General features: G+C 40.3%; 1 protein-coding gene and 1 long non-coding RNA gene across 2 annotated transcripts; both read right to left on the bottom strand.

The window, feature by feature from the left end:
- Positions 1-2,159: 2,159 nt before the first annotated feature.
- On the bottom strand, positions 2,160-7,470 carry LOC120655686 (7-dehydrocholesterol reductase-like). Its single transcript, XM_039933626.1, has 13 exons — positions 7,100-7,470; positions 6,733-6,958; positions 6,276-6,331; positions 5,559-5,661; positions 5,407-5,472; positions 5,208-5,321; positions 4,920-5,046; positions 3,699-3,799; positions 3,325-3,450; positions 3,173-3,237; positions 2,993-3,074; positions 2,836-2,918; positions 2,160-2,630 (listed from the first exon to the last, which is right to left on the bottom strand). The coding sequence occupies exons 1-13, from the start codon at positions 7,240-7,242 to the stop codon at positions 2,564-2,566; spliced, it is 1,359 nt and encodes a 452-aa protein (XP_039789560.1). The 5' UTR covers positions 7,243-7,470; the 3' UTR covers positions 2,160-2,563.
- Positions 7,471-8,492: 1,022 nt separating this feature from the next.
- Positions 8,493-11,231, bottom strand: LOC120655685. Its single transcript, XR_005667692.1, has 3 exons — positions 10,850-11,231; positions 9,231-9,295; positions 8,493-9,128 (listed from the first exon to the last, which is right to left on the bottom strand). It is a non-coding gene; the product is annotated as an uncharacterized LOC120655685 (long non-coding RNA).
- Between the last annotated feature and the right edge of the window lie 890 nt (positions 11,232-12,121).

Here is a 12,121-nt window from a genome sequence, read left to right as displayed (position 1 = left end):
TCTTTGAAATCCCAAAAGGGGTTCATAAAAAGCTGGATTACTTTCGGTCTAGGTTTTTTTGGCAAAGTGATGAGCACAAAAGAAAATACCGTTTGGCAAAGTGGAGTATTCTGTGTCAACCTAAGGATCAGGGAGGCCTAGGAATACAAAATCTAGAGCTTAAAAACATTGCTCTGCTCAGTAAGTGGCTATTCCGTCTTCTAACGACAGATAGTACTTGGCAGCAAATCCTACGTAATAAGTACTTGGAGAATAAACCTTTAGTACAAGTCCAATGGAAGACTGGGGATTCACATTTCTGGGCAAGCCTAATGAAGGTCAAAGCAAACTTCATAAAATTTGGCACCCTCATCATTAAAGATGGGTCTCAGATAAGATTTTGGGAAGGTGCATGGTTAGGTAATAGATCCCTTCGCGAACAATACCCGCAACTTTAAAACAGGATACGGTGGCTGAGGTACTGAGTTCAGATACCCCCAATCTATCTTGGCGAAGAGATCTAATAGGCAGCAAATTAGTAATGTGGAATAACCTTGCTGCACGTCTAGCTAACATTACACTTAACCACGAACGGGATGAGTTCAAATGGAATTTAGACCAGACATGTATTTTTACAGTAAAATCACATCGCCTCGGACTAATACATCAGAATATCCCAAATACAAACAAAAGGATATGGAAACTTAAAATCCCACTCAAGATCAAGATCTTTCTATGGTACCTAAAACGGGGAGTCATACTTACAAAAGACAACCTAGCAAGACGTAATTGGCAAGGAAGCCAACAGTACTGCTTTTATCAAAAAGATGAGACAATACAACATCTCTTCCTTGATTGCCGCTTTACATGGTTGGTATGGGCCTCGGTCTACGCGGCTTGGGGATTGCCTAAACCAAGTAGTGTATCTAATATGTTTGGAAACTGGTTGAATGGTATACCAAATGATTACAAACCACTTGTCCTTGTAGGTGCTGCAGGCCTCTGCTGGTCTGTTTGGCGTTGCAGAAATACAGTGGTTTTTGATAACAAAAAACATTCTTTCTTGCAGGTTATCTTCGCGACTATACATTGGCTACGAACATGGACTATCCTACAACGGCATTTTTCGCAGGACACTCTTGTGGTCGCGTCGCATTTTTTGACCCAGGTGGCCAAGGACTTTTTCGCCCAGGTGTATGGGTGACAATCTAGTCTTAGGATTGACAGTTATTAGTGTGCTTGGTTTCTATCTAAAACTTTTGTAGGTTTGTGTGTCATTAGGGCAGAGGCCGGGAACTTTTCAACGCGATGTATCACCTCGATATATCAAACTTGAAATTAATAAAATTTCTCTTTTCCAAAAAAAAAACAATGAACATGAGCATGTCCCACGAGATTCATCTTTAACGATGCACACAGATAGTCCCCTCTACATTTATATATACAAATATTTAGGCATATGTTATGATGTTTCAAGTAATAGCGCACCTCTTTTTTATATATATTTCAGACTCAAGCATATTATGTATGTATTGTATTAGAACGATAGCTGGTCACATCCTTAGTTAAAATTGTGCCTTTTGCCTAATTTTTTGAGTCCCTTTTTCTTGTTAAGCACTCATTGTGACTCCTGAACAAAGAGATGAACCGCTTAGTGTACCACAAGCTCTCTCCGTTCCCTCCGTTCCGCAAAGACTGTTTAGCCTTCAAATTTTGTCTCACAAATGCTATTTGTTTAGATTGTAGTAAAATCCATCTAATTAAAACAATAACAAATACTAAGAAACAATTGCATTGGGAAGGCATGGAGCTAATCAAATGTTTAAATAAATGTTACTTTTCTGGTTCCATACATTTGTATTTATTGAGTATCTAGAAAACCAAATAAACATTAGTCTTCAATCACCACCTCTATAATTAATTAGAGGTCATATGATTATTTTTAAGTACTAGTAATATGTCTCAATTTTTCTAAATGAACGGTCTTCGTGGAACGGATGAATACAGACGATCTTTAAGATATCACTGATGCATGTTATTAAAATAAAATAACAAAACAAATGCATTATTTGAACTAGCTGAAACTCCAACCTGGCAAGTCAACACTTTTTTCTCAAGCAACATGTTGCAAACAGGAACTCCAACTAGCTGAACTAAGAAGCAAACAGCACCAGCATACAAGGTATTACAAACCCATACTAAATATCATCATGCACAAAATGTTTCGGCAAAGATAAAATATTTGAACCATAGCAACTATAGTTACATTTCGTGCAGCACAGTATTATTCAAGCGAGCACAGGGGCCTTATTGTTGTGCTGCCTTGTGACTCTAAGCGAAAAATACCCGACAAGGCAGACTGTCCTGCACTTTAATTCCTCCCGTACTAGGAACGGCGAAAGAAACAACAAAAGCAGCTGTTCCAGTCCTGAGTACATCACATTCAAGGTAGATGCCAATCTGCCTACATCTAATACTGCATACAAGGGAAGCTAATGGCATCGAAGTTACACAAGCTGTAGCAGATGAAGTTGAAGACTGGAAGCATCTGCTGAGCTAGAGAGAGTTGTAGCATCTTAGATGCTCAGTAAATGCCAGGGATGACCCTGTAAGGTACTTTGTTGCAGTACATCTTCCAGAACTTTCCATACCTGTGGGAACGGAGGCAACTTGCATCAGATTATTTATCAGAGATATACAAAGTGCTGAATTTGTAACTAAGTATCCTGGAACATTAATCTTTCTTGATAGAATGGGTACAATATTTCTAAAATGAACATTAATCTTGTGCCAATGCTAACAAAGAAGAAACACAAATATTTAACTGATCTGTTAGCAATTGTCATGTTTACTTACTTTGATGAGCACCGATCATCATCCCTCTTTGCTCGGTCAAACAATAATATTGTAAGAAAGATCACGTAGAAGTATGGTAGGAACTGCAAACACAAAAGGACCAAGTTACAACAATTCTGAATAAATTTGTCGTGCAGCACAATCTAGACAAGCTTACATGACTGAAAAGAGCAGGAACAGTCCAGAAAAATGCAGATAATATTTCTGGGACGTAGTGGAAGTGACGTGACAGGCCCCACCTGTTAAAATAGATAACAAAATTCGTGACAGTTACTTTTCATTCAAACACATGGTTACAAAATTTTCTACGAACCATGTAAAGAATTCTCAAACTCACCATCCAGAAGTCAAGAGAAGACTGGTTTTAGTTTCTCCCTTTGTAGTCTGATACGAGGCAACAATCTGAAATTTTGCTCCAAAAGAGAAGCAATTAAGGCATGAAATTACTATGGATTAATTTTGGAACCAGTTAGGTCAATATGTTCTAACCTTGGATGGAGCCTTGCCCCAGACTGAGCATTTCCCATTCGTCCGTCGAAATTCTTGGCGCTGGCGGTCACAATCATAGTTTATGTATATGCACAAAATTCCAGCAAGAAGAATTGAGAGTGCTAGCTGCAGAAATATTTGCACAGGACAAAATAAGCCTTTGAGATTAAGCTTGTAAATAAGAATGGATAGAAAGCAAACAGCATATCAAGAAATTACAAGGTGGGGGTCCTTGTATAGTTTCCCTTTTTTTTTAAAAAAATATATCTTACCAGGGGGGGGGGGGTTTCTCCCCGACTGTATAGCTTTCAAAAAAAAAGGGGAAACTACAAGGTACAGATAAGTATATCAAAGAAAAGGCTTTCGGAGAGAACCTGCGGACCCAAATTCACAGGGTGGTTTACAAGGTACATTCCAGGAGAGGTGTATATGGATGGAACCCAAACCAAGCATCCCCAGCAAATATAGAAACCAGCTGGTGGGAAATCATGTCAGAAAAATAATGAGAACAATAAAATATTGATGATAAAAATAGATAGGAAAATAGAGTGCACTTCATAAATTTAAAACTAATTTTTTTATACAAACTTATCTAATATATCACCAAGCAAGTTATGAGGGTTTCTTATGAATCCACTATTTCCCTGGAACAGTTGTGCTATAGAAGAAACAAAGAAACATGTTCATTATAGTAGGGCCATCCATCAATGCTTTTGATTCACACACCAATGGAATTGATGGTTCAGGCCCTTATATAACTATATAAACTCCTTTTATCATTGTTTTTAAATAGATTCTAAATCATTTAGCATTTACTATCTAAAGAGTTCAAAATCCTTGTTCGGCAGGATCAATTTTAATAAGGATTTTGCCTAGTGCCCGATGATTCTACGGCAGTGAAATGGTTGTGATCTTATTAAAAATGATCTATTATGTGGGTGTGTGGGGTGTGTTCGGGTCTATGTATGACTCTTTTCTTCTATGTATACAATGATACACAGCTCTTCTACTTGTTCGAGAAAAAAAAAGATCTATTATGTGTGTACACCAAAATTCTATGTTTATTACATACAAACTGAGTTAGGATCAGTTAGTTGAGGCTTGAGAGTGAGAATGTACGCCCAGTCCAAGTTCAAGCCCCTGTTGAGGCGAATTCTGATGGTTATTTCTTCTTAATACAAAGCTGCCTCGTTCCTCCTAGGTTGGTCTATTTTTTTTTTGGTTAATTTTGATAATATCGCTTGTCCTTTGAGTTTATTAAATTATCACAACAATCCTTTCTTCATTACATGTGGCAGTAGACAACCAACATAGCTTGCAGTTTTGTGACCATATTCAAGTAATTACATTATGTGAGCACTTCCACACATGAAGTTAATGTTGTTCAAATAGAATCTTATTTCACTTTTTTTAATAAGAAAAATTATCAATGTGAAACAAATTGAACATTAGTTTTTAAGAAGAAAAATTATCAATGTGAAGCAAATTGAACATGCATGCAGAATTTTCGATGAAAAGATAGCTAGTGGATAAAATAATCATATATCATTTAGCGAGAAAACAATTGCACTTAAACCCACAATAGAGCTGTATACCTCTGTCGTGAGCAATGTCCATGGTACACCAATATCCAGATTCCCACCAAAAGAATTTAGTGATATAGATCAACATCAGTGCAGTATTCACAAGCATAGAATCTGCGACTCTGCCATTCATTTCATACTGCAAGTTTCAAAGGAATCAACTTAAATCCAAGGATAACTTCATTATATAATGCAGACTTTCTATTTTTAAATAGGCAAGGTATTACAAAAACACATCAATGAGCAATAATACCAAAAAATATGAAACTAGCACAAGAGAAGATATTATAATATTCTGACCTGCTTTATGCAGTAGGTTACAGCAAGAACAGCCCAGGACATCATGCCAAAACGACAGTTTGTGAAGACTTTGATGTCAAAGTACTTGCCAATCCGAGGGTACAGTTCCATACCCTGGAAAATTGTGCGTTATAAGAACGGGCCAGCAAAGAAGCATGCAATTTTGTTATCGAACACATGTATATTTAACAATGCGTACCCAGTAGAAGTCAATTATCAGATTCCCTGATGATCCAGAGTCAGATGAAGATGGAGCTACATGACCCTGGCAAGGAAAAGAAATGTTAATGAAATGAAACGAAACATCTAGTAGCTAATGAAGGAAACAAAGATCTTTTTAACTAAGCTCACCTTTATGTACAGAAAAATACAGAATACCAAGCTTCCAAAAACAAGAGCAGAGAATATCTCCCCCAAGTGGTCATATACTATTGCAGGGTTAAATATTCCAAACCTGACACAAAACTCTCTTTTTGGTTAGTGTGTGGTAACATATGCTAATGTACATAATCTAAGAGGCTCAATACCAAATTTGAAAATGGATGTGCGTTAAAAAGTTGGGGAGATATAGCAAACTACTCTCTGTTTTCGTATAACACAAAGACTCATAAAAAATGCAAGAGGAATTAACAAGTATCAGAAGAGAAAAACTACAAGGATAACTACGGGGAAATAATTGACCACTTAGAAAATTACACTGTTACTTTGATGTCCACAAGATTCAAGGTTCCAGAACTTTATTTTGCCCTAGTTGCAAGATGGATAATAGCCAAGATACATGCATGGAGTGGTGATTAAAGGTAAACTGTAGGATGCCAACATTTATTCATCTCATGTATGCCCTTCAACACCTCTTGAAAGGAAAGAAATGGCAGTGCAATAATTTTATATCTGATATGAGCCAGATCAACATTCTAAGCTTGTAACAGTTGACATGGGAAGAAATGTTTATGGAGAATGATCTATGATCTATCCAAGATCAGTTAAATACTTTTTACCAAAAAAAAACAGAGGGACAAGTTGATTTTACAAGGAAAGCAGGTTCACCAAAGAAAAGGATAGCCTTACCACCACAAACCGAGATAAGTTATCAAGGTCACTGCATATGCTTGCAAGCCATTTGCCTGACAACAAAAGACAAGGGTAATAAACAAAATGTTAGGCAAGTATTAAAAGCTTGACCTATTATGGACTAGTTTGCTCAGAGTGAATCCAACGAAACACACAACAAGATTGGCCATGATACATATAACAATTAAACATGCTACTCCTATTGTCACTGATGCAGCAGGTAGTCAGGCAATTATTGTTAAATGTTGTTCAAGTTAGTAGTAATTAAGATAGAAAAGCATGTGCAATTTTTTTTAACACTAAAAAGCATGTGCAATCACCAGGAAAAATATGCTACAAATAAGCTAGCAATGGGCAATGGAACCTCTTCCATTTCAGGCAATGTGGAACAATTCGATTTTGGCTAAGGGGCAAAATTCATATAAAGTTTGACACCAGGAGTGACAGCACGAACCTTGTAGACTGGCACATTCCCCGTGGGGGAGATGGGGCCCTCGAACCGCTTCCCGGGGAGCAGCAGCTGCAGGACGGCCTCGAAGAGCCCGAAGCCGAAGATGATCTTCCACGCGACGGCGGTGGGCATGGGCCAGATGGCCTTGAGCCCCTCCACCAGGCCGTGCTCCCGGAGGTGCTCGTAGGTCTTCAACACCGATCCGTCCGCGTGCACCATCGTGTACCACCTGCACCGCGCCGAGCAAAATCAATGCTAACAAACAGCCGAATTCGTTGTTAGTGTGTGGGACTCGGGGTCGATCCGAGCGGGGGCCCAGGAACGCGGCGCGATTGGAACGAACAGGGGGAGAGGAAGGAGCTGCACTCACAGGAGGATGACGAAGGGCGGACAGAGGGAGAGGAGCGCGAGCATGGAGCTGTAGGTGACCAGCGCCGAGTGCACCGTGGCCGGCGCCGCGGTGGCGGCCGGCTTGGCGGCGGCGGCCGAGGAGGAGGGCTTGGCCTTGGCCATGGCCTCCTCGCGATCTCGCGCGGCGGCTGCGGTGTGCGCGGGCGCGGGGTGCGAGATGGGTGTGGGAAGGGGAGGGGAGCACCAGGAGGGGCAAGCGACTTGACTGGGAAAAAGATCTTGGAGGGGAGTGGGTGCAGGCAGGCGGGGTTGATCCCGATCTGGGGCGCCACGCCGCTCACGTGCGACAGCGAGGCGCAGGTGGGCCCGGGGATCTGCCACGGGGGACCGCTGTGAGCACGGCTTGTCGTGTCTCGTACTCTCGTGCAACTCGTGTCTATTTTTATAGCGTGTGCTTATTGATGGGATACTGTGCAAACAGTGCCGAATCTAGGAATGGATGGAGGCTGATTTTCTACTTTTTTTTTCTTCTTCCTCCTCCTCTTTTCCTTGAATTTCCTTTTTTCTTTCTTGTTCCTTCCTTTCTTAATTTTACTTTTAAAAATAGAGGGAGACTCACTCAAATAGAGAGAGACTCAAAGGAGACTCCATTGTTTGTGGGGATCTAGGCGATCATGACCTTCTAGACCCGTCGCTGGATCCGCCTCAATATGCAAGTTTGGGAGAAAAGAATATATACTACTCTTTCCATTTTGAAATGTAGGTTGTTTTAAAAAATCTAGATATATAGTTTTTGTTATGCATGCATATGTGTGTGTTGTGTAAGTATATATATATATATGACACCGCTATTCCATACCGTGGGTATGGAATATTATTCTGTACCCTGGCCAACCAGCGGCGCGCGGCGCGTCCACCTCGCACCTGGTGCTCGCACCCGAGCGGGGTCGGCTCCTTTGTTTTTTTTTGGCCGCGTGTCGCGTCCACCCAGGCGGTTTCCTCCGCGTACGCCAGACAGTCAAAGCTGCGGTTCTTTTCATTTTTTGAGAATGGCCAAAGCTGCGGTTCACTTTCCCCAGCGTGCAGGAGGCAAAAGGCAGATGCTCTCTTCTCACGGAGATGTGAAACATGTCAAGTGTGACTCAAAATTTTTTTTTTGGCGATAAAGTAGTTCTGGAATTGAGTGATATGACAACTAATTGAGTTCCCATTTGTTTGTATCAGCATGTCTGGTCATGGATTAAATTAATTACTCTCTTACATAAACAACCATGAAAGAAAGCATAAAATATTTGAACTTATCACTAATACCATGTTGGATTATAAAAAACCCAACTTGAGAAAGGAACTGTCTTATATTTGCTCTCGTTGTCGCTGAAGACATTGATAAAACAGTACGCATTTGTAGTAAATAGTGAAAGAAAAGTCGTATGAACTGTTGGTATTTATGTTTCCGCGAGGAAACACCAAGGAGGCTTCTGCTGAATATTTTTAATCACAAAGAAAAGAACATACATACAGAGATACATGGCCCTTGCCAAAAAAGAGACCCTATCAGAGACTAGCCACCTAACGAACAATAGTTTTTACAAAATGTAATATTTTTAATAAAGCAGGCTAAACTTTCAATCCTGAGGAACGCATCACTAATACAACACAGACTTTGTAACTCAAGGAATAAGTTTATGCTGTCACAATCTGTTTCCTGCCCAGCCGACCTGTTGTGCTTGCCATTATCATCAACCTTGCAATGACAACAGAGCTTTGCTCCTCCCTCCAGGATGCGCCAGCAGCGAGCTCCTCTCTCTCTAGCAATTTTATTTCCAAATGTACTTTCCAATAAGGAGTCAGCATTGTGTTAATTTCATAGTTGCAAATAACAAATGTGAATGAAAAAACTAGTTAACATGCAAAATACGATAATAATGATAGTGTAATATTTTCAATTGAGATGCACGTATCCCCGAAGACAAACTATCATCTTTTCCACATAGTTTTCTCAAAGAGCAGGCTACCAAACTTTGAACACCAGCAAGAACAGCAAATATCTAGAGCAGAGAAAGGCAAAATTATCAATATGAGATATTGGTAAACACTAAACAATAGCCTCAACAGTGGTATCCACATGTGAAAATGCATATTCTTTGTACCTTAGCAGATGACGCAGCATTAGGAAATGATCCGTTAAAACCCTTCATTGTAACCAAACCTTTACCTGAAGAGTTAACGAAAATAGCAAAGCAGAGCTATCAGAATATACATTTAGACTTAGCAGCAAAAGATCATAAAACAAACAATGAAACTGCAATCTGGTGCTAGAAACCACCAGGCACAAACAGCCAATCAGGCACGTTTTAGAACACCGGGTCAATTAAAATATAAGGTCCAGATTGGCATTCACTCTACTGACAAATCCAGTAAGTCATAAAGGTGATCTCTCTACTGGTTCTATAATCTTTTAATGACTATAAGAAAGACCATAAAATATGTTGATACTATATCGAATGGAAACAAAATAGATTTTTTTTCCTTCTTAACACCCACAGGACCTAACAGCCAGGCCAGAGAATATATGGTTTAAGTAGAGGTATACTGATCCACTACTACTACCAGTACTATAAAACAAATAAAAGCAAAACCATTTGTGGACAGATTTATTATGAAATTTTCCTTCCATGTGGTATGTGACCATATCGTAAGTTAAAGGATTAAGATCTGTATATCTCAATATCAGTTTCTGTTTTCATTTTCACAAATCAAGGTAGCAATTACTTAGCAAAGAGACTCCCAGCCTGGCAATCCCGTGAAGAATCTTTTCCTTTCATGTGTGTTGATTCAGATCGGGCCTCCATGGCTCAGGTTGAACCATATATGCATTTGACAGGCTAGCCGGTTTTGGAAACAGTTCATTAGACTAGACCTAGAGTATTAGACCCAATTACATAGTGAAAAAACAAGTAATCGAGATAATTTATGGATTACTCAAGTTTATTATAGCTCCAGTAATATCAATAGTATTTGACACAATCATCTTCTGTGGTTCCTATTCCTGAATTTCTATATAAAGCAATTATCTTTGAATTTCTACAAGTCAGGGTTGTTTTGTTAGGTTAATTGTGTGTTGTGATGCAGGATGAACCACAAACACAAGATGTTGTCTGGTTGGCCTGATGGATGCTGTAAAAAGGAGATATGATCAAAATGTAACGTGCATTAATCCACTTATGAAACTTAAATTCACTTTAGGACTTATCTTTATCCAAATCTATCACTAGCGCAGATCCCCAATTGCATAGAACTGTAAGAAGGCCCATTTTCACATACCCAACTATCCTCATACTTGCAGGGTAGGTAGACTAACAGAGCAGCAGCCTCGAACACACAATCTCGTTAAAAATAAGATCTAGTATAAGACAAATATGCCAGTAGCATCCAACCCACCAACAATTTAACTATGCACATACTAGTTGAAAACAGATAGCCAATAATTTGGCATTCTGCAAGCTCTTTAAGATTAACAAGAATTGAACCTTTTCCCAGGCTCAAATATCAGCACACGCTAGCAGATTAACAAGAATATCTGACTGGAATCGAAGTTTCTCCATCTATAGTTTGCTTTTACATTTGTTCTTATTTCTTGTTTCATGAACACAACCAACAGTAAACCTCTGTAGGGTTACATGGTCAGGACCAACACGGCAGCGACTATGGAGTAGGAACAGCAAAAGATGAGGAAATTGAAGTGGATCTTGAGCCGACGGGGAATCACCTGATCGGAAGGCAGGCAGAGAGGGATCGACGGTGACGGGAGGACGGATCGGACTCGCGGAACGGCGATGGGAGGAGCGAGCGGCGTCAGGAACGGGAGGGCATCGCCTTGAATGCGGGGGATGGTCAGCAGCTGGCGGCGGGCGGCGCCAGTCACGGGATCGGCGACGAGAGGACGGCGGAGCGGTGTCGGGAAACGGATCGCGAGCTGGGAGGAGGGAGCGCCGTCGGAGGAGAGGAGCGCCATTGGGAGGAGGGGCGATGTCGGGAGGAGGGAACGCGCCATCGGGAGGAGCGGCGGCGTCGGGTGTCGTCGGGATCTGGCGATCTGCTCGCGAGCTGGGTCTTTGTGTGTGGGTGGGCTGGGGGGTGGGGGGCAGAGCAAAACCGCCTAGGAGGTGGGGCACGACGTCAGAAAACCGGGGCCTGGCGCGCCCCCGGATGGCGGAGCCGCGGAGGGCGACGGTGCGGCTCGGGTACAGAATGCTTATTCTATATCTAGGGGGTAAAATAGAGCTACTATATATATATATGATACGTCTAGATGCATAGTAAAATTTATAAATTTAAATATGCTAAAACAACCTATATTTTAGAATCGAAGAAGTAACACGCATCTATTGGACATTTGGATTCGAAATTGAGATGTCATTAAATTAGATGCAGTTATTGCAAACCTACCCTCTTTTTAAAAATCTAACACACTCCTACCTAACGCACTCATTTCGGTCCTCCTTGTGCAAGAACTTCTTCAGCGGGTACAGGTGAAACTGCACAAGTGAAAATAGATCTGTTGAGGAATCTAATCGGAGACTCCTCTACAAAATGAACTAGATGAACCGAGGTGAAAATCTATGTCAATCCATCAGAAAACACCCTTGAAGTTGGCAGTAAATACTGCTAAATTGCTACCGCCTCGCCTAAATACATAGCGTCCTCGTGAATGCGTCCCTTTCCATTAATTTAGTGTACTATTGTCTTCGTCCCAAACTATAATTTGTATTACCTTTTGATCCTAAGTTTGACCAATCACCTTATTTAAAAATTTAAACAAAATATTAATTCTTTTCTTGTGGCTTGCTTTAGTAACAATTTTTTTTAAGAATGACTTAAATTTTGACTATATTTGCACACATTTTTTTGAATAAGATGAGCAGTCAAATTTAAGATTAAAAAAGTCAAATGAATAATATTTGGAATGGAGGGAGTACAAGGGACACTAATTATTGCTTAGAAACTATTCTCTTTTTATTTTTCATTGTTTCAAATGAAT

The sequence above is a fragment of the Panicum virgatum genome, chromosome 1N (assembly GCF_016808335.1).
Source record: "Panicum virgatum strain AP13 chromosome 1N, P.virgatum_v5, whole genome shotgun sequence".
Taxonomy (NCBI): domain Eukaryota; kingdom Viridiplantae; phylum Streptophyta; class Magnoliopsida; order Poales; family Poaceae; genus Panicum; species Panicum virgatum.
The sequence above is the reverse complement of the archived record's forward strand: the minus strand, read 5'-3'. Positions and strand labels throughout refer to the sequence as shown.